This window comes from Hypanus sabinus, chromosome 15 (genome assembly GCF_030144855.1).
Source record: "Hypanus sabinus isolate sHypSab1 chromosome 15, sHypSab1.hap1, whole genome shotgun sequence".
NCBI lineage: Eukaryota > Metazoa > Chordata > Chondrichthyes > Myliobatiformes > Dasyatidae > Hypanus > Hypanus sabinus.
The window spans coordinates 16,537,399-16,564,404 of record NC_082720.1 but is presented as its reverse complement, the minus strand read 5'-3'; the positions used below and the strand labels follow the sequence as shown (position 1 = coordinate 16,564,404).

The following is a 27,006-nucleotide window of genomic DNA, read 5'->3' as shown; positions in this document are numbered from 1 at the left end:
TGACAATTTTGTGATATTTTTTCCGGCTTGCTCCATTCTGCAAGGCTTGATTGGCATTTAGGTCTTGGGATCGAAAATATAAAAGCACGATTGTACTGCACAAGCTTTGTGAAGTGTTGGCCAGACCATACTTGGAATACTTTAAGCACTTTTGGACCAGTGGAAAGATGTGCTGGTCCTGGAGAGAGTCCAGACTAGGTTCCCAAGAAGCTTTCCAGGACTGAAAGGCTCTGTGTATGAGGAGTATTTGATTTTGCTGGACCTGTACTGTTTAGTGTTTAGAAAGATAAGGGTAGATCTCATTGAAACTGATGAAATACTGAAAGGCTGGATAGAGCTCATGTGGAGAGGATGTTTCCATTATGGGAGTGTCTAGAATCCAAGGATGCTGTCTTACAATAAAAGGACATTCCTTTATTGAATGGCAGAGTAGCTTTGATAGGCTGAATGGTCTAATTCAGCTTCTGCATATATTTTATGGTTCTGCTTCCAAACCTGCAAAATGTCCTCACTTCAAGCTATAGCAGAAACCTCTGGGCATTTGGCCCCTACAACTTCCCTCCCCATGGCCAGTGTTGGACTTTGCGAGGAGTACAGGGTGACACATCATTAGCACCACAAAGTAACTTTTTGCCAGAGGTTCAAAGACTGAAATGGTCAGTTGTGTCCAGAGGATTTCATTTAATTTAGAAATACAGTTCAGTCAAAGGCCCTTCTGGCCCAATGGCACCCATGTGGACAATTCATCTCCTAACCGATGCATCTTTGGAACGTTGGAGGAAACTAGAGCGCCCAGAGGACACCCATATAGTCACAGGGATAACTTATAAACTCCTTACAGACAGTGGTGGGAATTGAACCCAGGTCACTGGCACTGTAATAGCATTATGCTATTACAGCTACAGTACAGTGCTGTCCAAATATTATTGTTTCCCCACTGCTCTACTGTGATTTGAACTAACATTTCTGGATCACTAATGAAGGCTTTGGATACTAGTCCAATAACATAACCACTACCCTTTCATTCCCATGATTTGCCCACCTAATGTATGCTTCGGAGCATTCTAGAATCTCTGTGCTATTTTGTACGTATACGATTGAGATACAGTTCGGCAGCACAGGTGTCAAACCGGTATTGCTGCCACAAGATGTCACGTCTTGTGTGCAAGAGAGCCAGCGTCCTGCTGCCTTTTCGAAAGCCGTAGGAGGTACGACACCACTCAGCTACACCATGGCTCATCACGCAGTAACCGAAGCAAATCAGCAAATTCCCAGCCCTGATCCCAGCTGCAGGAGGCTGGAAACTGAAGATTTTACAGTCTTATGCTATGGACAGAACTGCACACAATGGAACAAGTATTGGAAAACTAGGTTCAGTCTGCATGACTTTACAAGCCCAATGTAACCTGACCTGTGCTCGGATTGATTTCTTTGCACAAATGCATGCTATGTGAAACCCTGTTCTGGGCATGAGGTGCTAACTAGTCATTTCTACCCTTGCCGCCAAAAACCTACTCTCAGATACTTCCTGAAATGAAACAAAACAAATCAGATGCCATGAGGTGGATACAACATCAAAAGGAATTGCCCGATTATCAGTATGTGCTTTCCTTTGGAGCTGAGGTTGTTTGACAGTTTGGTCAATGGATAAATATTATATTTCATCAGGACCTCTATGAGGATCTATTTATTTTGTTATGTTAAATTGGCAGTAAAATATGGATACCACATAAGGCGGGTTAGAAATTTAAAATCTGGTTCCTATAAAAAGTGAGATATTATTGGATAATGACAACCTTATGTCTGGGCATGTTGACCTGGCACAGTAATATAAAGAGCAGCTCTCTACCATACCATCAAATTGCAAAGTTAATGTGTGGTTGCTTTGAAAGCTTATGGTTGGAAAATCAAATATTTCACTCCAGCTTATCAGCTGAATTTGCTGACTGTCCTGCAGCATCTCGCCTCTTCACAGCATAATCGTCCCACAAACTAAGAGTTTTAAAAATGATGGTAATCTATTTCCAAAGGACCGAAGTTTTCAGGGAAATTGAAGAAAGTCAGCAGGGAAAGCTCTCAAGGAAAATAAACCAGTTACACCTCTCTGACAGAGACTGCTCGTAAAAGGAAAAGTTTCTTTAAAAAATGATTTTGTTGGGGTAAAGAAAGTAGATGTTCAAGTTTATTCAGGGAGTGAAGTCAGTTTAAGCAGTTTCTAATATCCTGTAGGGCAAAGCAATGACCTTTGCACCTAAACAGCTCATGAAAACCTGTCATTGAGAAAACAGAAGCCTGTGTATTCTGTAGGCCTGTGGACTGATATTGAAGTGAATTCACTCACTCAATACAGGTTTTGTTAATTTACAACACTGGAGCAACAAGGGCAGGGAATACAGTTGTTAATAATTTAACATCTACGCAACTTTTTAGCTGCTAAATCTGCAAAAATACTTAGGTATAGCTCTCCACAGTTAGCATGTTCAACAGTTCGCTTGGTTTAGTGTAATGATGTGGTTTTGAACGCAGCATTTTTGTTGACTGAGTTCATACTGATGAGACAAAATTCACACAATTTGATGAGAACTCCCTTCCTAATTACAACCAGTTCAATGACCAGAGACTGAAATTTAATGTGATGAGCTGAAGATAGAGGGAGAAAATGACAACAAATGTCCTTTAAGCAGAGACTGCTTAGATGTGCAACTCATTGCCACTACAGCTGTTGGAAAGGGCTTTCAAAAGGGAGATGTAATGGAGAAAAAATATTTTGCAGGTCTCCCGAGAAAGAGTGGGGAATGGGACTAACTGGATTGCTCTACTAAAACCTATCATAGGCTCGGTAGTCCAACTAGTCTTAGACTGTGTCATAATAATTCAATGGCTAAATGTAACTGGAATGGGGAATCTGAGAATCTGGGGAAATTTTCTTCATTAAATAAGAACTCAAGAGCTGGGGTTTCTCTCTTAGACTGAAAAACTGAGAATCTCCCTTTCATTACAATTAATGTCTTCCCTTGGAAGAAATGCAAAGTTGAACTAGACTCAATCATAAGAACTCCCTCTCAGCTCCTTCCAGTTTGAGTGCTTACGGAAGATTTCTAAACTGATTTTATTTTCCATCTTTATGTATATCATCTGCTCTAATTATCTGATAATACCTAAATGTGAAAAGAAAAATTGAGAAGCAAAATAGTGATTGCTATCTATTTGCAATTCTTACAGACTGATGGATAGAAGTGAATTTAACACAGAAGGTTCCAGTAAATAGTAGGAAGAAAATTTGACTAAGTTACTGTAAGTCTACAACCTGAATGTTATCTTCTGCCTGACATATTGTGCTTTTATAAAACAGAGGGTCCTCTTACTTGCTATAAGCAATGGCACAAGAGAGCTCCATACATCTTTATATCTGCAATTCAGTACTTTACAAGACAGTATCTAGATTTGTTCTCAGCTGCCTCTCAGGCCCTGGAGACATTTGATATCAACCGGTTCTCTTTAAATAAACAAAAGAACTACTTTGATATATATTCAGTCCCAGTTGGTCGGATTTCTGCCAATTTTAAGCACATAAAAAATGAGAACTTCTTGGCTTGGTTTCCCTTCAGCCTTCCTGATTTCTTAATAGCAAAGTTGTCTGATTGCTTTATTGGAAGATGTTGCTTTTGTGCAGCCAACTGGAAAAGCCTAAAAGCATCTATAGGTTTCTCAAGTAGTCAACTTCCAGGCAATTCATAATCTCATGCCAGCTGTTTTGAGATGGAGATCCAAAGTTGCCAGTTTGGGTCAAATCTGTACAAACCAGCTATCAAAAGCTGTATCACAAATTCCCACATTTCTGCTGAGGTTTACCCATGGTTTTAAGATAAGTAGAGAGTTTTGAATAGTTTGTTTTCTTGTTCTTCCGGCACTTAAATGCATATTATCTCATGTGTTTGCACTTGGCCGACTAACGTCCTCCTGAAGAGGCTGATTCATGTACTGTGTAACCAAATTTAAGGAAGTCCACAACAAAAATAATACAGTCCTTGCTCTGACATCTCTTTAGGTGTCAGCCCGATGGTAATTATCGACAATATTTTCAGCTCTGAGGAGCATCATGGCTGACTCTGACCCATACCTGACCGGTGATCATGAGTTTGGTGTTTAGCAGTTTAGCAGGAGGCACTTAAAAGTGATCCTGGTGTTTTTTTCTCTACCCTTCCCAAATCAAGTAGAACCGTGAACTCTCATCTCTGTCTGCTTTTCAGACCAAAGAAGTTCCAATTTCTCAGTTTGTGGAGATAGTTGCTCCCTTTTAATCCTCGTTGAGTCAAAACTGATGGAAATTCTTGGTCCACTTGAACAGTAAAACATTTAGGCCAACACTTTAGTGCAAAGTCACAAGAAAGCAACACTGAGGGAAATACCATTGTTTAGATGAAAACAAGTTGAACAGAGATCAAGCCTAATCTTTTGAGTGAGATGCATTACAATAATCTGAAAAAAAGAAGGAATGTTGCACCCAGGGTCCTGTCCAATATTTATCGTTCAATCAATATTCCAAAACTGATAAATTGCCTATAGTACCTTATTAGTGTTCTTGTAGTTTCGTTGCTGAAGTTGGATGACAGGGTTTCCTTTCCAACAGGGACTGTGTTTCACAAAGCTACTTGGAACCTTCTGAAGGAGACTTTGAACACCATACATAAGCAAATTCATTTTTATAATTCTTGTTTGCATTTGCTCCAGTGATTCAATAATTTTTAATAGAATTTTGGCCAGAATTATACACACATTTCATGTATTGTTTAACATGCTTCCAAACGAATTTAAGATTATCTCTCTGCTATTTCCCTAGAACTAACAATCTTCCTTGGAATTTAAAGTTGATCCGGGAACAGCATGCTTTACTTGTGCAGAACAAACAATTCGGAACACATTGTCTCATCAGAGGCAGGCATCAACTCTCCTCTGGTGAAGCCACTTCCTTCATAGTAATATGTTTCTGCTGGAGTTCCAGTTAGGGTTGTGGGAGCAAGGATATGCTTTAGAATCAGCACACAATCACCCATGCAGAAAATAGGATTTGTAATGGCAAAGTATCATGTCAGCTTATTTCTAATGTGGAGGATTGTTTATACATTGGACTTTGAAATTGTTCCATAAATTGAGATAATTAATAATTGGAGCTTATTAGTAACTTTAATGATAATCTGGTTGCAAGTTATCTTTTTTAAAAAGAAACATTCAAGTAAGCTATAACAAGAAATTGGTAGATAAAGTTTCTCCTGATACAAGGCCTGTTGTTTTGTAAGTATTTGTAGATGGAATTAAATGGATTAGAGTTATACAGGCTGCAGCACGTTTTCAGGATTCAATTGCAGACCAAGCTTTTGAATAAAGAAAGCACTTTTAACATATAATATCTGAAGAATTATTTTGTTAGCACTGTTCTCTGATTCTGTCTTCAAATGTTGAGCGCGTGGAGCTGGAGCAGTCGATATAGAAATTTCTAATATACAGGATGACATATATATTAGTGTGTTATAGACAGGGGGAACTGTTGGAATGAAAACAACTTGAAGGTCATTCATGGTAACTGCCATATATGATTATAGTTTCCATTACAACTTCAATGTTTGTGGAAATATTTTTTTCCTTTAAGGGATCTCTGAAGTTGTTTCTTTAAATCATTAGACTTTGCAGTGTACACTCTGAAGCTTAACATTTAATCTTTTGGTGGATGGTCTGCCTGTTTGAATATCCTGTGATGTTACAATCTTTGGTCAGGCAGACATGAGCCAAAGCTTTTTCATCTTAATCTAATAAATTTATTATTAACAAAATATATTTGTGACACATGCTGGCATAGATCCACATTCCAGCAGTCCATGAAATAGCAATAGATAAGCACCATTATATTGCACATATTTCTCTTTTGAAATAAACTGATGACCTTGAAAGTTCAACTCCAGCTTGTTTTTGGAAATCTGAAGAACAAAAGGAAGTAGAAATTTTTCAATATTTACAAATTAGAGACTTTTTGCGGTCTCAAGTACATACATTTCCTAAAATCCCTGATAAGAATTTATTAGATGTAATTTTAAATTTGAAACCTTTCCATAATGGATCAATATCTAATATTTATGGTATGTTGTTGGGAATGAGAAATGTTCCTTTAGACAATATTAAAAATCTCTGGGAACAAGACTTACAGACTTCAGTTTCTGAGGAAACTTGGAATGAAATTTTCAAATTGGTTAATACCTCATCACTGTGTGCCTGTCACTCCCTTCTCAATTTAAAGTGGCCCATAGGGCCCATATGACTAAAGATAAGCTGTCTCGTTTTTATGCAAATATATCTCCCTATTGTGACAAATGAGAGGTTTCATTAATTCATATGTTCTGGACATGTCCAAGTCTTGAAAAATACTGGAAGGAAGTATTTCAAACTTTTTCTGCGCTTTTTAAAGTAAGTTTTAAAACAAACCCTTTGACTGCCTTATTCAGTATTGCTGGAGGAAAAGGTAATACCCTGGAGACAACAGATTTGCACATTTTGACTTTTATTTCTCTTTTAGCTAGGAGGGCATTGTTGCTTAGGTAGAAGGATGATGCTCCGCCTACTCATGCTCAATGGCTAAGCGATGTTATGTCATGCTTCAACTTAGAGAGATTCATTGTTCAATTTCTGAATCAAGCTAAGACTCTCTAACATTGTGGGGACCTTTTTTGAATTACTTTCAAAATCTTTGATTTGTTATCAAGTACAGATGTTGGCTAATAATATGTTTATACTATATGATAAGGAATTTTTTTCCTTTTCCTTTCTTTACCAAACAGCTTTTCTCAGTAGTGGGTTTAGACTTTTTTTGTATAATAATAAAATTATTACTTTTCAATATTATGATTCAATTTAATTTACATGAATATGAGGTAACGAAACCATAGGTGTGATTCACATATTGTAATTGATATATAGGATACACATCCTTCTGTACTTTGTATTCTTTTTTGTAAGAAATCAATGAATATTGCAAAAGAAAGGAAAATTTAATTGAACACATGACCAGCTATAGATACAGTGAGCATAGACTGTAATCTGCACTTCTAGTGCAATTCTCAGAGAAATGTAATAATACTTGAAGAAAATTAAGTATAAATTGTCTATCTGCTCAATTTCCTATTGAACCTAATAATTTGCTCATCCTCTATGTAGTTGTTCTTGAAGGACACCTCACAATTACCATTAAATGCATGTAATAACATTCCATTGATGGTATGTACTTCCCTTCACTACTGCAACAGAATATTCAGTTGTATTTCAGTTACATATTCAGATGCTGCCTGACCTGCTGAGCAATCCTTTTATTTTCTGTAAGCATGTAGAAACTGAGCATATTGTTTACTAAATCACTCACCACAAAATAGATTTCCCTCTCTTGTGTTTTTACTTCTATTAATACTGCTGACGTCTGTACTGGATACTTATTGCTTATTATGTGAAGAAGTGATCCTTGTCATCAGTTGTGAATGTGGTTTCACCAATTTTGTACCTTTGTGTACTGTCCTGAAATTGTGTTTTTTTTTCCTGAAGCAGTGATCCACAGTAGGTACTGAGCACAGCTAATTGTAATAGGAGAAGAGCAGGAGGAGAGACAGATTTTAGAAGGATGTATCTTGTAATTGAGAAAATTTAAAAAGGACTTTCTGCCAAAAGCTGTGAGAAAGTAATTAATAATTTGAATCTCCAGATTCTATATATCTGCCTTTACAGTTATTAAGCTTGAAAACACGGTCTTCCATAATATATCAATTTTAATTTTCAGTAAAAAACATATGTCGTTATCCCTTTCTCATAATATCTCTGAGGTGATCCTTTCTGAGTTAGATAAAATGAGTGCATAATCATGTTCAAGTGAAATTTTTAATCACCGCACCTAAAATTGATTTCCCATTTTAATTTTTAAATGCTGATGAAAATCAAACTCAAGAAGTATTAGGTGACATTTGTACTGAGGAAAATGAACATGCTGCTGGTGAAGAATTCCAGTTTTAATATTATCAGAACAAACAAACAGTGATTTGATTTCCTCTCAGTCTTCAAATAAACATTTAAAACTTGGTGATACCATAAATTTGGACTCAATGTGAGAAAACATCATAAATTACTTCAGCTGTTTATTTTGTAGAATCACAGAATAGTTCTGGCGTAAGTTAAGGCTAACGGATCCATTGAGTTCATACCAGCTCAGTCGAAAGGCAATCCAGCTAATCCCATTCCCCATTTTATCCCCCTCCTCCAGCAGATGTGTTTCTACCAGCTCCCTTTTGACCTTTTCACTCAAATCAGTCTCTAATATTAACCCTGGAAGATCCTAGTTATCTTTATGCCTCCTTAGGATTTTTGTCATTTTTTCTTACTTGTTCTTAGTGCTTTGACAATGGGAAATGTTTCTCTTTGTCAAGACTTTTCATGATTGTAATTGTCTTTATCAGATCTCCACACACTTCCCTCTCTTCCATTCTGAAACTTCATGGCTTCTCCTTTCTAGCCAGGTAACTAAAGTCTCTCATCTCCATAATGATTTCAGTGAACTTCTTCTAGTTCCTCTCTCAAGCCCTTATATTTTTCTATTATGCATCATCCAGAACTGGGCACATTTGTGCCTAAACCAGTTTTTTTTTTATATAAAGTTTAATCAATCCTAACTTCTATTGTACTCTTTGACTTATTTTTCATAAAGCCCAGGATTCTGCATGCTTTCTTCACATCTTTTTTTCAGCTGAAATGGAACTTCAAAGAATTATGCACATATAGCATACTCTGTGGTTTTGCCCCTTTAGAATGACCCTCTTTAATTTATAATGTCTCTTTCCATTCTTCAAATCAAGTGCAACATTTTGCATTTGGCAACATTACATTTTATCTGCCATCTCTCTACTCATCCCACTCTTTTGTCACATCTATTACCTTTCTATCTCACTGTTAATCAGATTCAGATAGACTTTTTGTAAAATAGGATGGATCCTTGACTTCACTATCTACCTCATTATGACTTTGTGCTTCCTGTTTACTGGCACTACTCTTTTCAGTAATCTTTACAGCCTATTCCGCATTGTTATTATTTTATCTTATTTTAGCTTAGAGCACGGTGTAAGCAGTATGCAAGACAAGATTTTCACTGTATCTTGGTACATGTAACACTAATAAACCAATCCCAATAATACAGTCAGCCCTCCTTATGTGCAGATTCAACCAACCGCGGATCGGGAAAACCCAGAAGTTCTCTCTCCAGCACTCGTTGCTTGAGCATTTACAGACTAATTTTTCTTGTCATTATTCCCTAAACAATACAGTATAACAACTATTTACATAGCATTTACATTGTATTAGTTATTAGAAGTAATTTAGAAATGACTTAAAAGTTCAGGCAGTCTCCGGGTTATGAATGAGTTCCATTCCTGAGTCTGCCTTTAAGTCAGATTTGAAGTTGGAACGGGTACATCCGATATTATTTAGCGTCAGTTAGTCAAATGCTTTTCTTAGTATATAGTACATATTTTACCTTTCTATGCATATAAAACACTTAAGAAACACACATATTTCCAAAATTAAACCATTGCATGGCTTAGTAATAATTGTAGCTTTCATCAGGGCAGGGCCTTTCACATTCTCCATTAGAATTGTTCTGATCGTTGACCGACTGTAGCCTAACGCTTTTCCAATGACTGATGGCATTTCACCTCTTTCCGATCGCTTTATTACTTCAACCTTATTCTCAATCGCGATCGTGATTATTTTTGTGAACAGAAACACTGCAGATTCAGAGCTGCGATGCCAGGTCCTGATGTCCACCGCACGGAGACATTTTAAATAAAGTCCGGGGTTCCACTGGGTCCTAAAGACCACTTACTGATACATGTTAAATAAGGGACTTGATTATCCGCGAAATTTGGTATCCGTGGGGGGTCCTGGAACCAATCCCCTGCAGATAAGGAGGGCCAACTGTACTATTGACATGTAAGTTCATCTTACCTACAATTATTGTGTCATTTGCAGATTTGAGGATATTGTTTTGAAACAGCAAGTTCAAATCATACTGAGTATTGTTTAAAAAAACAGTGATCTCAATAGAGACCTCTGGATGACCCCTGCGCACTTCTCTCAAGTCCAAAAAAAATCAAGCTTTTATAACTGCTTTTATCTCAAATTACACCGGACAACATATTTCTGTGGAAGCATAATCCTACAGTTGCTAAATTAACAATCATTTTCAATCAGAAGATTTCAGCAGATCAGGCAACATACTGGAAGTCTGGAGAGATTCTGATAAAGGGTCTTTGACATGAAGTATTAAATGTTTCTCTCGCCACAGATGCTATCTGACTTGATGAGAATTTTTTGCTTCGATCTGATATGCTAATCTGCTGAATAATTCAGTCTTTGACCTGAAGCATTAACCGTATTTTGTCCACATATGCTGCCTGACCTGCTGAGTATTTCCAGCCTTGTTTTGAATGCCAATCTAAAAGAGGTAAACTTGTTTCTTGAGGGATAAAGGATGCCATAGAATTTTGTCACTTTTGATAATAGTTTAGTTCTGGCATGTTATGCAGAAAGTATTTTAAACATTTCACATAATTTCAGTCGACCTTTCTTTGGCTCTCTTTCCATTGGTAGATTTGTTGCCATGATTGAAGTACTCTAATTAGTCACTCTTTCATCAATAATTGTGGGCAAAGCCATCAGATACGTAAGCTAAGATACTTGGGTTACAAACTAAGAGTTTGATATAAAAATATAAAATCAAAGTACATATACAGTATGTCATCATGGACTACCCAGAGATTCTTTTTCTTGCAGGCATTCACAGTAATAACAAAGAAACACAATAGAATCAATGAAAAACCTACACACAAATAAGGACAAATAATTAATGTGCAAAATACTACAAATTATCCTAAAAGAAACATGAAATAACAATAAAAAGTAAATAAATACTATTGAGAGCGTGAGTTGTACAGTCTTTTAAGGTGAGTCCATAGATTGTGGAATCACTTCACTGTCGAGGCGAGTGAAGCTATCCACTCTGCTTCAGGAGCCTCGTAGCTGAGGAGTAAAAACTGTTCCTGAACTGTGCATTGTGGGACCCAAGGTTCCAGTACCTCCTTCCTAGTGGCACCCATGAGAAGGGAGCATGGCCTCAGTGATGGGAGTCCTTGATAATGAAAGCTGCTTTCCTTCAACAGCGCTCCTTGTAAATGTGCTCAAGAATGGGGAGAGCTTTACCTGTGATGAACCGGGCAGTATCCACTATTTGTTGTAGGCTTTTCCATTCAAGGGTACAGGTTAAGGTATTGGTTAATAATATTTTATATATGGATGCCCATACTGGGTGATCTAATAGATGCAACTTAATGGGGAAAATAAACAAAAATATTATAGTCTAGTAAGTTTAACAACGAGCTGTAAATAGCTGGCTGGATTTTTCCAATCCTTGACTTCCTTCTTGATAATCATTTGGTTTTATTGGATGATGAACCGACACAAACCCCTCTTCCCACAGTTTCAATAATGACATCAAATAAATATTAATACCTGTCTACTCATGCCTGCAATATTTTATAAAGCCTGGTCTATATTTCTAAAACATATTTTAACACTCTGGTCATTCTGTTTGTGACCTCAGTCTAAAAATCATATATGTAAGACCAATGTTCCCTGAAAAGATATTTCCAAATTTAATTCTACATAGGAAGAATAAATTGTATTTAGACTCGATATTTAATATATAACAGATATGCACAGTATGTTGTGCTGCAATATATCCTAAACTTTAAGATACTTGAGTGCACATTCTCCTCCTCCTGTCTTCTCTCCAAATGCAGCAAAATTAGCAATGTAGTCAAGAATCTGCAAAGACAAGTTATTTTGCCTTTAGGAATTAGATATTAGGCAGTGAGACTGGGTGATGGAATCAGGTGGCAAACTGTTGGTTCACATTATAATCCTTTCCACATCAGAAAGTTGCGCTCCCTTACACTTTTAATAATCTGTACGGCAGGAGTTTTGATAGTTTCAGAATGTCCAAGTGAGTTTAGGCTCCCAGTTTGAAACTGGCCTTTATTTAACATAAGCTGACAATGTCACTTAAGCATCTGCAGGTCCATTAGTTGTGAGGGATTAAAATGTCACCCTGATAGAGTTCTCCGGAGCTGCTGTTTTCTGATCTGTCATCAGCTGAGATTTCAATCAATAATCCAATTGCAAAATAGACACTTCAAATTCAGAATCTCCTGATTAAATTATTAACCATTACTCACATCAGTACATCATTCATTTTGCATTTGAATCCTCTGAACTTGATTTGATCATTTTAAAAAAACCGCGAAATGCTGGCAGAACTCAGCAGGTCAGACAGCATCCATGGGAGGAGGCAGTGACGACGTTTCGGGCCGAAGCCCTTCATCGGGAGGGTTTCCTGATGAAAACCAGGTGGTTTTTAAAAATTTATTTCCAGCATCTGCAGATTCACTCGTGTTGCCTTTGATTTGATCATAGTTTGTTACTCACTCTAACAACATCTTCCAGGAACTAAAAAGTGGAGAACTAGTATAAGTGAAGGAGATCTAGTAATTTCAGTTTGAGAAACATCAACAAAACAAAATCTATGAGATGACAAACAAGTATGAAATAAATTACTATTATCTAAAGCTGCTCTTTGTGACTGCTTCCTATTCTGCAATTTTCCATGAATACCTTTCAGATCTGACATCTGCCAATTCCTGTTATATTGGAATCTAGCTCTTGTGGCCAGTGTAAATATCTTACCAGCAATCAGTTTATGCAGACAAATGATTTCCAGATTAAAGGAAAGATGGAAATATCAAGGTTGGAGTTCTTGGCTCTGTTTTGTATCCTTAACCGACACTGTTTTACCCTTGTGGTTGTGTTCAAATCATATATTAAACTTATCAGGAACCATAATCTACTTTAATAACAAACAGATTTTCATTTAAATTGAAACATCACTGGGATTGTTGGAAGGAAGACTGCACTGCAACCATGACAAATAAGCATCGAACAAATATACTAATGCTCTTGAAAGATCAGTGAGCTTTTCCTCCTAAAGAGATTTTATTTTAAATCAGACCATTAGGCACAGATTTGCTCAGGTCATTGATACTTCAGATTGAGCCAGCTCCTTTTCTCATTTACATTTGATGTTAGGGAAGCAACAGCTTTTGCAAAAGATTTCCAATAAATCACAAGATTTTCGACAGCTTGGTCAGTTTATCTAGCACAGAATGAGCCGTACCAGACCAAGAAAGATATCAGCTTTGTGCTGTGTTTGCGGATGGCACAAAGGCTGAGTACCAAATGTCAAAAGCTCCCAGGCAGACAATACTTTCAAGATAGGAAAGACAATTGATTGTAAAATAAAATTATGAATTCAGAACTTTCTCTGGTTGTGTTTGAATGTTGACTATGTGAGTTAAAATAACTTGGTTTTGATATTTAAATGAAGAGTCTCCATTAAAGAATAAGAAAAATTAGATTGTAACTACATTTTTCCTTTTCTTGTGAATTTTATACTTAGAGTGAAATCAGATTGTTCAAAGATTTTCTACTGCCTCAGATGTTTAGAGGCTTCAACATTTCAGTGGTAAAAGTTTCATTGATAACATTATCATATCAATAGCATTACGACGCTGATCTCAGTTCAAATGATGCTCAGAATATGAATGAATCTGGTTGATGTATGAGTTGGACATAAGCAAAAAATTGTATTGCCTTCAAATTAAAATTTTCAAAATATTACCATCAGCTCATGGTTTGATAGCCTATGTCTGACAGAGAAACCTGTCTGTCTCTTTGCTTCACTTTGCTTTGTCTTTGATTGGCTCTGACACTTGACAATCTATACTTTTTTTAAATCTAACTCCTAAAATCCTGGATATTATTCTTCTCTCAAAGCCAGATCCACCTTGGGATTTTACCCTAAATATTTAAAAGGTACTGACCTGTTAAAGTGTAGTGAGATGTTCAAACTAAAATAAACCAGTATAGCCCAGTCCAACACATAGAGAGCTGGTCTTTGGAAGGGAAGACATGATCAAGTTTTGTTTTAAGAAAAGGTTGGAAATGGAAGAATTCAGGGTTCATAAAGAGTGAGTACCAGATGATAATAATCATTCAAAAAAATCAAAAATGGCTGGCTACATGAGAAAGATTGTGTTTGATTACACAATGGGTAACTGTCCCATGTATACTGAGCTATTGGAACAGCATTTTGAGGCAAACAAAATAACCAATGACAAGCTACTGCCAATTGTCTGACTTCATTTGGTTTAAAGGCATACAGTTTGCTTCAAAGTTTACTCCAACCAAACCAGCCAAAATGAACTTTGCTGCTATTTTGAAATTAAACAGGAACACTAAGAATCAAAATCATTGTTGATTGCAGAGCACTTTAGGTTTCATCAGAGAAACCAAAAGGAAGGGGTGTCCATTTCAACCTGCGTGACTGAATTGACAAAGTTGTCTGAGCATTGTTAGTTTGGTGATGGGCTTAATGATACTCTAAGAAATTGTTTAGTTTGTGGAAAGTTTTCAAAAATGGCTTCTAACTGAGGCACAACTTACATCATTAAGAGCAATTGAAATTGCTGTTTCAATGGAAACCTCGGACAGAGATGCAATTGTGTTACAGTCAGGAATAAAAGTGAGTGTGAATAAAATTTCAATGTCTAAATAGAAAATGGCCTGGCCGAAGAAATGTGGTCCCATTGTGGCAGGGCTCACATTCACCAAACAACTGCAGATTTAAAAGCAAAACTTGCAGAAAATGCAACAAATTAGAACCCATACAAAGAGCATGTTGGGCAGACAAAAATAAATGGTCTGCACATGGAAGAGAGAAAGATAAAATCATGTTGAAGTTTCAAAGAAGAGAACTGATCTGCATGCTGTTGATAAAAACTCTGATAATGATGAGAGTGACACAGGACTGTGTAGCCTGATAATTTACAGTGCCGAAGTTAACAATAGACAAGCAATATTGCTTACACCAGAAGTGAACAGCAAATTAATTAAAATGGAAATGGACACTAAGTCAGATATTTCAGTCATTCCACAAAATGAGTTTGAATGGCATTTCAAAGGTAGAGAACTGAAGCCTGCAGATACCCAGTTAAGAACTTATACTGCAGAAAACTTAATTCCTGTGGGAATGACATTAGTGCCAGTGAAATACAACAATAAACAAGCCAAATTGAGCTTGCATGTGGTAAAAACAGAAGGACCAGCATTTGGGGTACATAGCTGGCTGAGACAACTACACCTTGATTGGTGACCCATCCACCATTTGCAATCAATGAAGCCAACTGAAAACAAATTTAGAAAGTTACTGGATGATGCCCAAATTGCCTCCATACCAAACACCATGAACTATTGCCCTAGAGATTACAAACAAGCATTAGTGCCAACTACTCTGCCTCTGGTTGGAAGCATATTTAATGTTTTGAAGTTACAAAACGTGACAGGTATAGATAGGGTAAATGCAAGCGGGCATTTTCCCTTGAAGTTAGGCGACACCAGAATCAGTGGTCATGGATTAAGGGTGAGTGCTGAAATACTTAAGGGGAACCTGAGGGAGAACTTCTTCACTCAGTGGGTGAGTGCAGAACAAGCTGCCAAAAGAAGTCGTGGATGTGGGTTCAATTTTAACATTTATGGGAAATTTGGCGAATACTCGGATGGGAGGGGTGTGAAGGGCTACGGTCTGTGTGTAGGTAGATGAGATTAGGTAGAATGATTGTTCAATTTGGACAAGCTGGGCCGAAGGCGGTTTCTGTGCCGTATTGCTCTATGACTCTATAAGATAAAATGGCGGAAATATCATATTCAAGCAGCATCTGTGGAGGTGTAGTGAGCGTGAATTTTTCTTGCATCTGTGTTAGATGTTGCACATCGTCAAGGAGACTTTGAAACCATCTTCAAATCTTTCTTTTTTGTCTTTCTAGTAATCTTCTCTCAGAATTTGGAATAGGGTGTCTATATCAGGAATCTAGTGGCAGGCCTAAGAAAGAAATGACTTGTCCAGTGTCACCATACAGTTTTCTTAATGAATAGGAATTGCTGAATGTCTAAAAGTGCATAACAATTTCTAAATTTATCATGAAGATATTGATATGATAAATCAGTTTATATGTACCAAGATACAATGATTGCTTGCCGTGCAAACAGATCATTCCACATATTAGTACATCAAGGCAGTCCATAGGAAAAAAATACACGATGTAGTGGTGCAGTTACAGAGAAAGTACCGTGTAGATAGAAAATACTGTGCAAAGTTATGAAGTGGATCGAATGATCAGGAATTCTTATCATAAAAGACATCCATTTGAGAATGGGATCGAAGCTGCTCCTGATCCTGATGGTGCACATTCTAAAGCTTTTGTATCATCTTAATTCGGAGCAAGAAGAGAGTGAACTGCTGATTTTTCGGAGCAAAGCGAGATTTTTTACTACTCAGGTTAAAGAGAGGCAAGACTGCACAGGCACGTGACGTCAGCCAGTAGAGTGTGATAAAGGTTTGAAAAGAAGACCGCCATATCCAGCGGGCAGTGTTCTGAGCGGGCAGCAGAGTGAGAGGACTTTGGCACAACGGGCTTAGGCTGTAATGGGACAAAGCGAGGTAGGAAATATGTGGGTGAGGCCAGTTTTCTGTGCTCAGTGTCAGATGTGGAGGGTCCTGGAGTCTCCCAGATTCTTCGACGACCATACCTGCACTAGGTGTGTCGAGCTGTAGCTCCTGAGGGACCGAGTTAGAGAACTAGAGATGAAGATCAATGACCTTCGCCCGGTCAGGGAGAACAAAGAGGTGATAGAGAGGAGTTACAGGCAGGTGGTCACACCGAGGCCATGGGAGACAGACAAGTGGGTCTGTGGTGAGCTACGTATACCTGTCTGGACATGTCCCCTGCTGACTGCTCCTGTGGCTCCTCCCACAGACCCCGGTATAAAGGCGATCAAGGCCTGAGCCCGGACTCTCAGTCTCCAGGATGTATTATGGTGGTCACTCACTGCTTGTTCCTTCTTCCAGTCAATAAAAGCCGATATCTCGCCTTCACGTCTCAGAGTGAGTTATTGATGGTGCATCAGGGTCACAGTCAGGAGGGGGAAGGGGAAGAGTCAGGTACTAGAGAGTACCCATGTGCCTGTCCCCCTTGACAATAAGTACTCCTGTTTGAGTACCGATGGGGGGGGGGAGCAGCCTACCTGGGGGAAGCGACAGTGGCCTTGCCTCTGGCACAGAGTCTGGCCCTGTGGCTCAGAAGGGTAGGGAAGGGAAGAGGAAGGCAGTAGTAATAGGGGACTCTATAGTTAGGGGGTCAGACAGGCGATTCTGTGGACGCAGAAAAGAAATTCGGATGGTAGCTTACCTCCCAGGTGCCAGGGTCCAGGATGTTTCAGATCGCATCCAAGATATCCTGCGGTGGGAGGGAGAACAACCAGAGGTCGTGGTACATATTGGTACCAATGACATAGGTAGGAAAAGGGAAGAGGACTAGAAAAAAGACTACAGGGAGTTAGGAAGGAAGTTGAGAAACAGGACTGCAAAAGTAGTAATCTCAGGATTACTGCCTGTCCATGTGACAGTGAGAATAGGAATAGGATGAGGCGGAGGATAAATGTGTGGCTGAGGGATTGCAGCAGGGGGCAGGGATTCAGATTTCTGGATCATTGGGACCTCTTTTGGGGCAGGTGTGACCTGTACAAAAAGGACAGGTTGCACTTGAATCCCAGGGGTATCAATATACTGCTGGGGCGATTTGCTAAGGCTACTGGGGAGAGTTTAAACTAGAATTGTTGGGGGTTGGGAACTGAACTGAGGAGGCCGGGGAAGAGGAGGTTGGCTCACAAACAGAGAATGCATGCAGACAGTGTGAGAGGGAGGACAGGCAGGTGATAGAGAAGGGGCGCACAGACTGAAGGCTTGAGATGTGTCTATTTTAATTTTAATATTTTAATAAACAAAGTGGATGAGCTTAGAGCGTGGATCAGTACTTGGAGATATGATGTGGTGGCCATTACAGGGTTGGTTCAGGGGCAGGAATGGTGACTTCAAGTGCCAGGTTTTAGATGTTTCAGAAAGGACAGGGAAGGAGGCAAAAGAGATGGGGGCGTGGCACTATTGATCAGAGATAATGTCACAGCTACAGAAAAGGTGGACGCCATGGAAGGATTGTCTATGGAGTCTCTGTGGGTGATGGTTAGGAACAGGAAGGGGTCAATAACTTTACTGGGTGTTTTTTATAGGCCGCCCAATAGTAACAGGGAAATTGAGGAGCAGATAGGGAAACAGATCCTGTAAAGGTGTAATAATAACAGAGTTGTTGTGATAGGAGATTTTAATTAGGTGCGTTCAGGAAGATTTCATGACATAGTATGTAGATAAGCCCACAAGAGGAAAAGCTGTACTTGATTTGGTATTGAGAAATGAACCTAGTCAGGTGTCAGAATTCTCAGTGGGAGAGTATTTTGGAGATAGTGATCATAATTCTATCTCCTTTACAATAGCATTGGAGAAAGATAGGAACAGACAAGTTAGAAAAGCATTTAATTGGAGTAAGGGGAATTATGAGGCTATCAGGCAGGAAATTGGAGGCTTAAATTGGAAACAGATGTTCTCTGGGAAAAGTACGGAAGAAATGTGGCAAATATTCAGGGGATAGTTGTGTAGAGTTCTGTATAACTACATTCCAATGAGATAGGGAAGTTATGATAGGGTAAGGAACCGTGGTGTACAAAGGCTGTAATGAATCTAGTCAAGAAGAAAAGAAAAGCTTACAAAAGATTCAGAGAGCTAGGTAATGTTAGAGATCTAGAAGATTATAAGGCTAACAGGAAGGAACTTAGAAGGAAGTTAGGAGAGCCAGAAGGCGCCATGAGAAGGTCTTGGCAAGCAGGATTAAGGAAAACCTCAAGGCATTCTACAAGTATGTGAAGAGCAAGAGAATAAGACGTGAAAGAATAGGATGTATCAAGTGTGACAGTGAGAAAGTGTGTATGGAACCGGAGGAAATAACAGAGGTACTTAATGAATACTTTACTTCAGTATTCACTATGGAAAAGGATCTTAGTAATTGTATTGATGACTTGCAGAAGACTGATAAGCTTGAGCATGTAGATATTAAGAAAGGGGATGTGCTGGAGCTTTTGGAAAGCATCAAGTTGGATAAGTCACTAGAACCAGACAAAATGTACCCCTGGCTACTATAGGAGGTGAGAAAGGAGATTACTGAGCCTCTGGCGATGACCTTTGCAGGACTAATGGGGACGGGAGAGGTTCTGGAGGATTGGAGGGTTGCGGATGTTGTTCCTTTATTCAAGAAAGGGAGTAGAGATAGCCCAGGAAATTATAGACCAATAAGTCTTACCTCAGTGGTTGGTAAGTTGATGGAGAAGATCCTGAGAAGCAGGATTTATGAACATTTGGAGAGGTATAATATGATTAGGAGTAGTCAGCATGGCTTTGTCAAGAGCAGGTCATGCCTTTCGAGCCTGATTGAATGTTTTGAGGATATGACTAAATACATTGATGAAGGAAGAGCAGTAAATGTAGTGTATGTGGATTTCAGCAAGACATTTGATAAGGTACCCCATGCAAGGCTTATTGAGAAAGTAAGCAGGCATGGGATCCAAGGGGACATTGCTTTGTGGATCCAGAACTGGCTTGCCCACAGAAGGCAAAGAGTGGTTATAGATGGGTCATATTCTGCATGGAGGTCAGTCACCAGTAGAGTGCTTCAGGGATTTGTTCTGGGACTCTTTGATTTTTATAAATGACCTGGAGGAGGAAGTGGAGTAATGGATTAGTAAGTTGGCCGATGATGCAAAGTTGGAGGCGTTGTAGATAGTGTGGAGGGTTGTCAAGGGTTACAGCGGAACATTGATAGGATGCAAAACTAGGCTGTGAAGTGGGAGATGGAGTTCAACCCAGATAAGTGTCAAGTAGTTCATTTTGGTCGGTCAAATATGATGGAAGAATATAGCATTAATGGAAAGATTCTCGGCAGTGTAGAGGATCAGAGGGATCTTGGGGTCAGAGTCCATAGGACACTCAAAGCAGCTGCGCAGGTTGACTCAGTGGTTAAGAAGGCATATGGTGTATTGGCCTTCATCAATCATGGAAATGAATTTAGGAGCTGAGAGGTAATGTTGCAGCTATATAGGACCCTGGTCAGACCCCACTTGGAGTACTGTGCTCAATTCTGGTTGCCTCACTACAGGAAGGATGTGGAAACCATAGAAAGGGTGCAGAGGAGATTTACAAGGATGTTGCCTGGATTGGGGAGCATGCCTTATGAGAATAGGTTGAGTGAACTTGGCCTTTTCTCCTTGGAGCGACGGAGGATGAGAGGTGATCTGATAGAGGTGTATGAAATGATGGGAGGGATTGATTTTGTGGATAGTCAGAGGCTCTTTCCCAGGGCTGAAATGGTTGTCACAAGAGGACACTGGTTTAAGTTGCTGAGGAGTAGATACAGAGGGGATGTCAGGGGTAAGTTTTTTACTCAGAGAGTGGTGAGTGTGTGGAATGGGCTGCTGGAAACGGTGGTGGAGGCGGATACGATAGGGTCTTTTAAGAGTCTTTTAGATAGGTACATGGACCTTAGTAAAATAAAGGGCTGTGGATAAAGCCTAGGTAGTTCTAAGGTAGGAACAAGTTCGGCACAACTTTGTGGGCCAAAGGGCCTGTATTGTGCTGTAAGTTTAAAAAAGAAGTTGCCTGACAGAAGGAGGGAGAAGTAATAACAACTGGAGGTGGAGGGATCTTTGATTCCATACTCTGCTTCCCTGAGGCAAGAAAAGTATTAACCCAAACTGTCGTAACCCAAACTTTTCTTTCGGTCCCTGTGATTTCTTTCTATGGTTCCACGGCTTCATAAAGTAATCATATTTAACAGTCTGCAATAATATTTTTGTGCATCCACCTTTATGACCTCAGTTCATTTCCAAATCATTTAATGATGCTGTTTGTTCAAGTACAATTTCAGCAGCTGTAGCTTCACTCCCGTATTTAATCTAATTACATGCTCTTAAGCAAGTAAGTTTATTCCGTGTGTTTTGGCTGACTTTGATTTAAAGATTGAAAAGTTGTAGGGGGTGCGGTGGGATGCAGGCTCTCAAGCTGCTCTTACATAGCCCACCCAAGCACGTAAGATGGAATCAGAAGAATTATAGTTTTTCTCTTACTCCATCGAACATTGAATGGAGAATAAATTGCCCACACTACATCAGGCAATGTACTGTAGGTGGCACAGGGTATTAAACTCATGAAGAGTGATCTATTGTACAACAGACAGAATCAGTTTGTTTAAAAATGGTCTATTCAAAGGGCATGTAACAACAATATCAAATTCGAATGATGAGACAGCTATATATATTTGCATAAAGTCGATGTGACCATCAATCCTGATTGACACCGAAAATCATCCATTCATCTCTGTCTAGATGCAGCCAAGTATCAAAGTCAAATGCAAAGGACCTATTGCCATGGTTACCATTCTTGGCGAAGGCCAGTTACCGCTCTGGAGAAAGGTCTGTACCTTACACTCTGCTCTTCTCCTAATCTTTACAGGCAGCAATGAAAATGCAATTCCTTCTTCTAAAATGTCCCATGTTACTTATTATACATCAGGGGCAAAACTGTTTAATCTCAGAGCTATTAAAAGCTTTCAAAGAACTAGTATCCAGAGAACTGGGAAAAATATCAGGAGTTGCTTCTGAACCATCAATAAAGACAAATATGATAGAGTAATAGAAAGTCAATGATGCAGATATAGGCCTTTTGGCCCAGCATTGTTCATGTCAGTAGAAAAGCAGCTCCCCAGCCTTATTCTACCTTCCATGGCCCTGCAGACCATCCTTATCTTATAGTTGAAAATTGTTCTTCTCATTCAACTACATGACAGATTTCTCTGTCTCCCTGACACTTTGATGCCTGTGACCTTAGTAATCTTGTTTAAATAATGAGCTTTTATCTTGTTAAATTATTCATTATTTTCTGAGTTTAAAAGCCACTGGAAGGTTTATCCTGAACGTGATCCTTCACTTGGAAAGAAAATAAAGATAAGGTTAGGGGAAGCAGTTAGAACCTTCTTGGTGACTTTTCTTGGACTTCCTCTTGCATCTCTTTTTGATCTCTTGTTGAAAAGATTTGGAAAGTCTGGATTAAACACCAGCTAGATAAAACGAGTAAACATGATTGTTGAGTGACTACTTACTGGCAGTTACCAATACAAGGAATACAATTAAATACTTCATTAGTAACTCTTTTTCTGTAAACGATTACCGCAAACGATGGAGAGGTGACTGAGTCGAGAGTCGAAGTGTGTGGGTGTGAGGTGAAGGTGAAGCAAAGTTGAGGCATGCTCGAGACGAGATCAGGGCGAGCAGAGTGGAGGGGAGGCAGCTTTAAGGCCTGTCCACCTAAACTGAGAGCAAGGTTTCGGTGGACGATGTGCCAGGACGATTTGGAAAGGTCAGATACAGGCTAGAATGTGGCGGCATGGTCCAGGCCCAGAGCACATCGATGCGACAGGACTGATGTCCTAGAGTGAAGAACAACTCAATGTTTGGATGAATTAAACATTGGGCTGGATGAATTGAAAAGTCAGGGTGCCAGAACAAGAGGTAAGGGTCAGGCCAGTTCTGCTTCCAGTTCCACATCATTTACTCCACTGTGCACTGCACTAGGCTGAGGCTGTAGTCTGGTCCAGGTGTTCCGGCTTCATGCCCGAGGACTCACTCTTGTTCCAAATGTTCTTTGCTTACTTTTATTGCTTGCACAATTTGTTTTGTTTTCTCTCTGCACACTGGGTGTTTCTCGGTCTTTTGTTTTATGGGCTCGTTGGGGTCTCTTTGCTTTGTGGCTGCCTTTAAGGAGATGAATCTCAAGGTTGTATAATGTAAACATACTTTGATAATAAAGGCACTTTGAACTTTGAATGGATGACTGGCACATGAGAAATTCCACAGCTCTATGTTTGATTAGTAGGACAGGATGTTATAATCCCTAAAGTTGCTGCACTGTGCTTGACTTGAGTGGAAGTAGTTCTTAAAGATGACCGCTAGATGATGTTACCACCACTACGACACATCTTCAGTTGTGTACCTCGATGTTACTGGGTGCTTCGGCCTTTTATCACAGGACACCCTCAGCTGAGGTAAGCCCACCACGGGCTGATCAGACCTGCGTGTGTGTCACATGGTGAGTCACTTCCCTTCTTTTCAGCCACAGCCAATGACTGCTCATCTTGGCGGCATTAGCAAGTGCTTTGATTGCCTTCCTATGGGCCTGCCCTCTGACCCCTACTTCCCTCAGCAGCTTTACGGTGGAACTGGCTACAAAGTCCCTGCACCCCACCTCAACTGGGCGCACTTTTACGTGCCAGCCTCGCTCCTCTGCTTCAACTGCAAGGTTGGCATATCGCAGCTTTTTCCATTCGTAAGCCTCATCAACAGCATCCTCCCAGGGCACCGCCAGCTCAATGATAAAGACAGGAGTTGGACCAAAGGACCAGGTCAGGCCCGCAGGTTGGTCATTGCAATTTCAGATGGGAAGGTAAGTTTCTGGCCTAAATTGACATGCATTTCCCAGTCCCTGGCTGCACTCAATGGGCATGAGTCATGAGGCAAGGGGTTAGCCCCTGGTTTCTTTCCTTCCTGGATAAAGGATGGTAATTGTGGGACTGTTGTCTGGGCATTGAGAGGCCTGGCATTGGTGGTTACTCTCTTACACTCAAGTTCAGCTGCCAGACACCTCAGCACTTGGTTCTGTTGCCAGGTGTATCTGCCTTGTATTAGGCTGGTCTTGCATCTAACCAAGATGTGCTTGACTGATGCCGGGACTCCGCACAGAGGTCAGGCTGGGTCCTCTCCCAGCCAAAGGTTTAGGTTTGTAGGAGAGGGCAGTTGCTTTGATGATGAAGCTCAATCTATTTGACTCCATGCTCCACAGCTCACTCCATGTGGTTTTCCTCCTCTCAACACCCTCCCGCCTCATCCAGCAGCCTTGCCTGGCTTGGGATGTTGCTTTGGCACATCTGGCACACCTCCTCCACCGCCAGGTGCCGGCGTTCAGTTGTAGTAGCCTTTTGCCAGGTAGACCTGTGAGACAATGCAGTGAGGCTTGATTAATTTTCTTTCAATGAATTTTCCTTCAATGAGGCATCGGCTCATTAAGGTAGGGAGCATCTTGCCCTGAGTTTGTGAGGTGTAGTTCTTGCTCACGTGCTGTTTCTGCCTGAATGAAATTTTTGCAGAAGTGGTGTGGCAACACAAAAGAATACCAAAGTTTTAAAATTAAGCCTAAAACAAAATGGATGTCCTCTGCATGTAGATTTAAGAATATAGATCACGAGAATGAAACCCTGACAAAGCTATTGACTGAACAACACTGGAACATGAACCAGAGTCACTCCTGTCAGACGTAGAAAGAGCAACCGAGAAGATTAAAAAGAATAAAGCACCTGGTCCAGACAACATACCAGCAGAACTGCTGAAAGCAGCAGGCACCTCAATGGCCCATGTCTTTCACCGCATTGTCTGCGCCATCTGGAAGTCTGGCAGACTGGTGCAAATCTGTCTCCATTCCAATTCCTAAGAAAGGGGACCTCCTGCGGTGCAGTAATTACAGAACAATCGTATTGTTATCACACACCAGCAAAGTTCTACTCATAATCATCTCTGAGAGACTAAAGAACTACCTCAAACAGACTGGCTTCAGGATGGCCGAGGTACCAGGGACTTGCTCTTCAACATGCACCTAATAGTGGAGAAAATGAAAGAGGTCAATAGCCCCCGTACATCTGCTTCACAGACTACTCAAAGACGTTTGACTGTGTCCAATATACCAAACTGTGGATGACAATGATTCAACTGGGCATGGCACCACAGCTAGTGGTTCTTCTAGAAACACTATGCTACACAATCCTCCAGCCTTCGGACCACATCTGGCAAGACCGAATCGTTCTGCAATGGGAAAGGAGTCCACCAAGGCTGCATCCTTTCTCCACACCTTTTTAACATCAACACTGAGATGATCATGAGACTGGCAATTCCAGACAACACTGGCATTAAAATAGGAGGAGTATTAAAATATGAACCATCAGTAAATTAAGATACGCAGATGTCACAGCCCTGCTAACCACAACACACGAAGACCTACAAGCACCACTCAATAATGTTGCAAAGGTCTCTGCTGAATTTGGATTGCTGATAAATGGCAAAAAGACCAAAGTTATGGTGATAAGCAAAACTGCAATTGAAGCTGAAGAAAGGAGTGAGAGAGAAAACAGGGAATTATAGACCGGTTAGCCTGACATCAGTGGTGGAAAAGATGCTGGAGTCAATTATAAAAGAGGAAATTACGACACATTTGGATAGCAGAAGGATCAGTCCGAGTCAGCATGGATCTATGAAGGGAAAATTATGCTTGACTAATCTTCTGGAGTTTTTTGAGTATGTAACTATGAAAATGGACAAGGGAGAGCCAGTGGATGTAGTGTACCTGGACTTCCAGAAAGCTTTTGATGAAGTCCCACATAGGAGATTAGTAGGCAAAATTAGGGCACATGGTATTGGGGGCAGAGCACTGACATGGATTGAAAATTGGCTGGCTGACAGAAAGGGCAAGAAAAACGAGATCTAGGTGTTCTTGTACATCAATCAATGAAAGCAAGCATGCAGGTACAGCAGGCAGTGAAGAAAGCTAATGGCATGCTGGCTTTTATAACAAGAGGAATTGAGTACAGGAGTAATGAGGTCCTTCTGAAGCTGTACAGGGCCCTGGTGAGACCCCACCTGGAGTATTGTGTGCAGTTTTGGTCTCCAAATTTGAGGAAGGGCATTCTTGCTATTGAGGGAGTGCAGCGTAGGTTCACAAGGTTAATTCCCGGAATGGTGGGACTGTCACATGTTGAAAGATTGGAGCGACTGGGCTTGTATACACTGGAATTTAGAAGAATGAAGGGGATCTGATTGAAACATATAAGATTATTAAGGGATTGGACACGCTGGAGGCAAGAAGCATGTTCCCGCTGATGGGTGAGTCCAGCACTAGAGGCTCCAGTTTAAGAATAAGGGGTAGGCCATTTAGAACAGAGATGTGGAAAAACTTTTTCATCCAGAGAGTGGTAGATATGTGGAATGCTCTGCCTCAGAAGGCAGTAGAGGCCAAGTCTCTGGATGCATTCAAGAGAGAGTTAGATAAAGCTCTTATAGATAGCGGGGTCAAGGGATATAGGGAGAGGGCAGGAACGGGGTACTGATTGTGTATGATCAGCCATGATCACAGTGAATGGTGGTGCTGGCTAGAAGGACCGAATGGCCTACTCCTGCACCTACTGTCTATTGTCTTTTGTCTATTATCTACATCGGAAACAACAAGATCGAACAAGTGTACAAGTGTCCTTTATATACCTTGGTGCAGAACTATATGAAACAAACAAATGCAGCAAGGAAATAAGGCGAAGGCTAGCAAAGGCACGCACAAGTGCTATCAAACTCTGGAACATCTGGAAAGATAGATCTGTGAGCACTGACACCAAGATACGCCTCCTCAGGAGTCTCGTTTGGCCAGTGACCCTAAATAGCTATGAAACATGGACCCTAAAAGCAGCTGATGAAAAGAAGTTGACAGCATTTGAGATGTGGACATACAGACAGATCCTCAGGGTATCATACATTGAAAAGAGATCCAATAATTCCATCCTAGAAAAGACTGGTACAAAACCAATACTTCTGGAAACATCCCAAAGGAAACATCGTTATTTTGGACACACCTCAGGAGCTGATGCCACACTGGAACGCTCTGTGCTTGAAGGCAAAGAAGAAGGAAGCCACTCCCGAGGCAGACAGAGGACAACCTGGATCGACAACATCAAGAAGTGGACCACCCTCACAACCAAAGATGTGAGAGGTTTGACTGTCGACAGATCACAGAGG

General features: G+C 40.1%; 1 protein-coding gene across 10 annotated transcripts in view; it reads left to right on the top strand.

Annotated features, from left to right (window-relative positions):
- LOC132405321 (general transcription factor II-I repeat domain-containing protein 2-like) overlaps positions 1-27,006 on the top strand; it is a 186,739-nt gene that overhangs the window by 56,301 nt on the left and 103,432 nt on the right. For 2 of the 10 annotated variants that reach the window (XM_059990035.1, XM_059990036.1), the window contains exon 3: positions 21,511-21,597. The exons of the other annotated variants lie outside the window; for them this stretch is intronic. In XM_059990035.1, the coding sequence (XP_059846018.1) occupies positions 21,511-21,597 (87 nt within the window). The remainder of the gene's footprint in view (positions 1-21,510; positions 21,598-27,006) is intronic. 10 annotated transcript variants of the gene reach the window in all.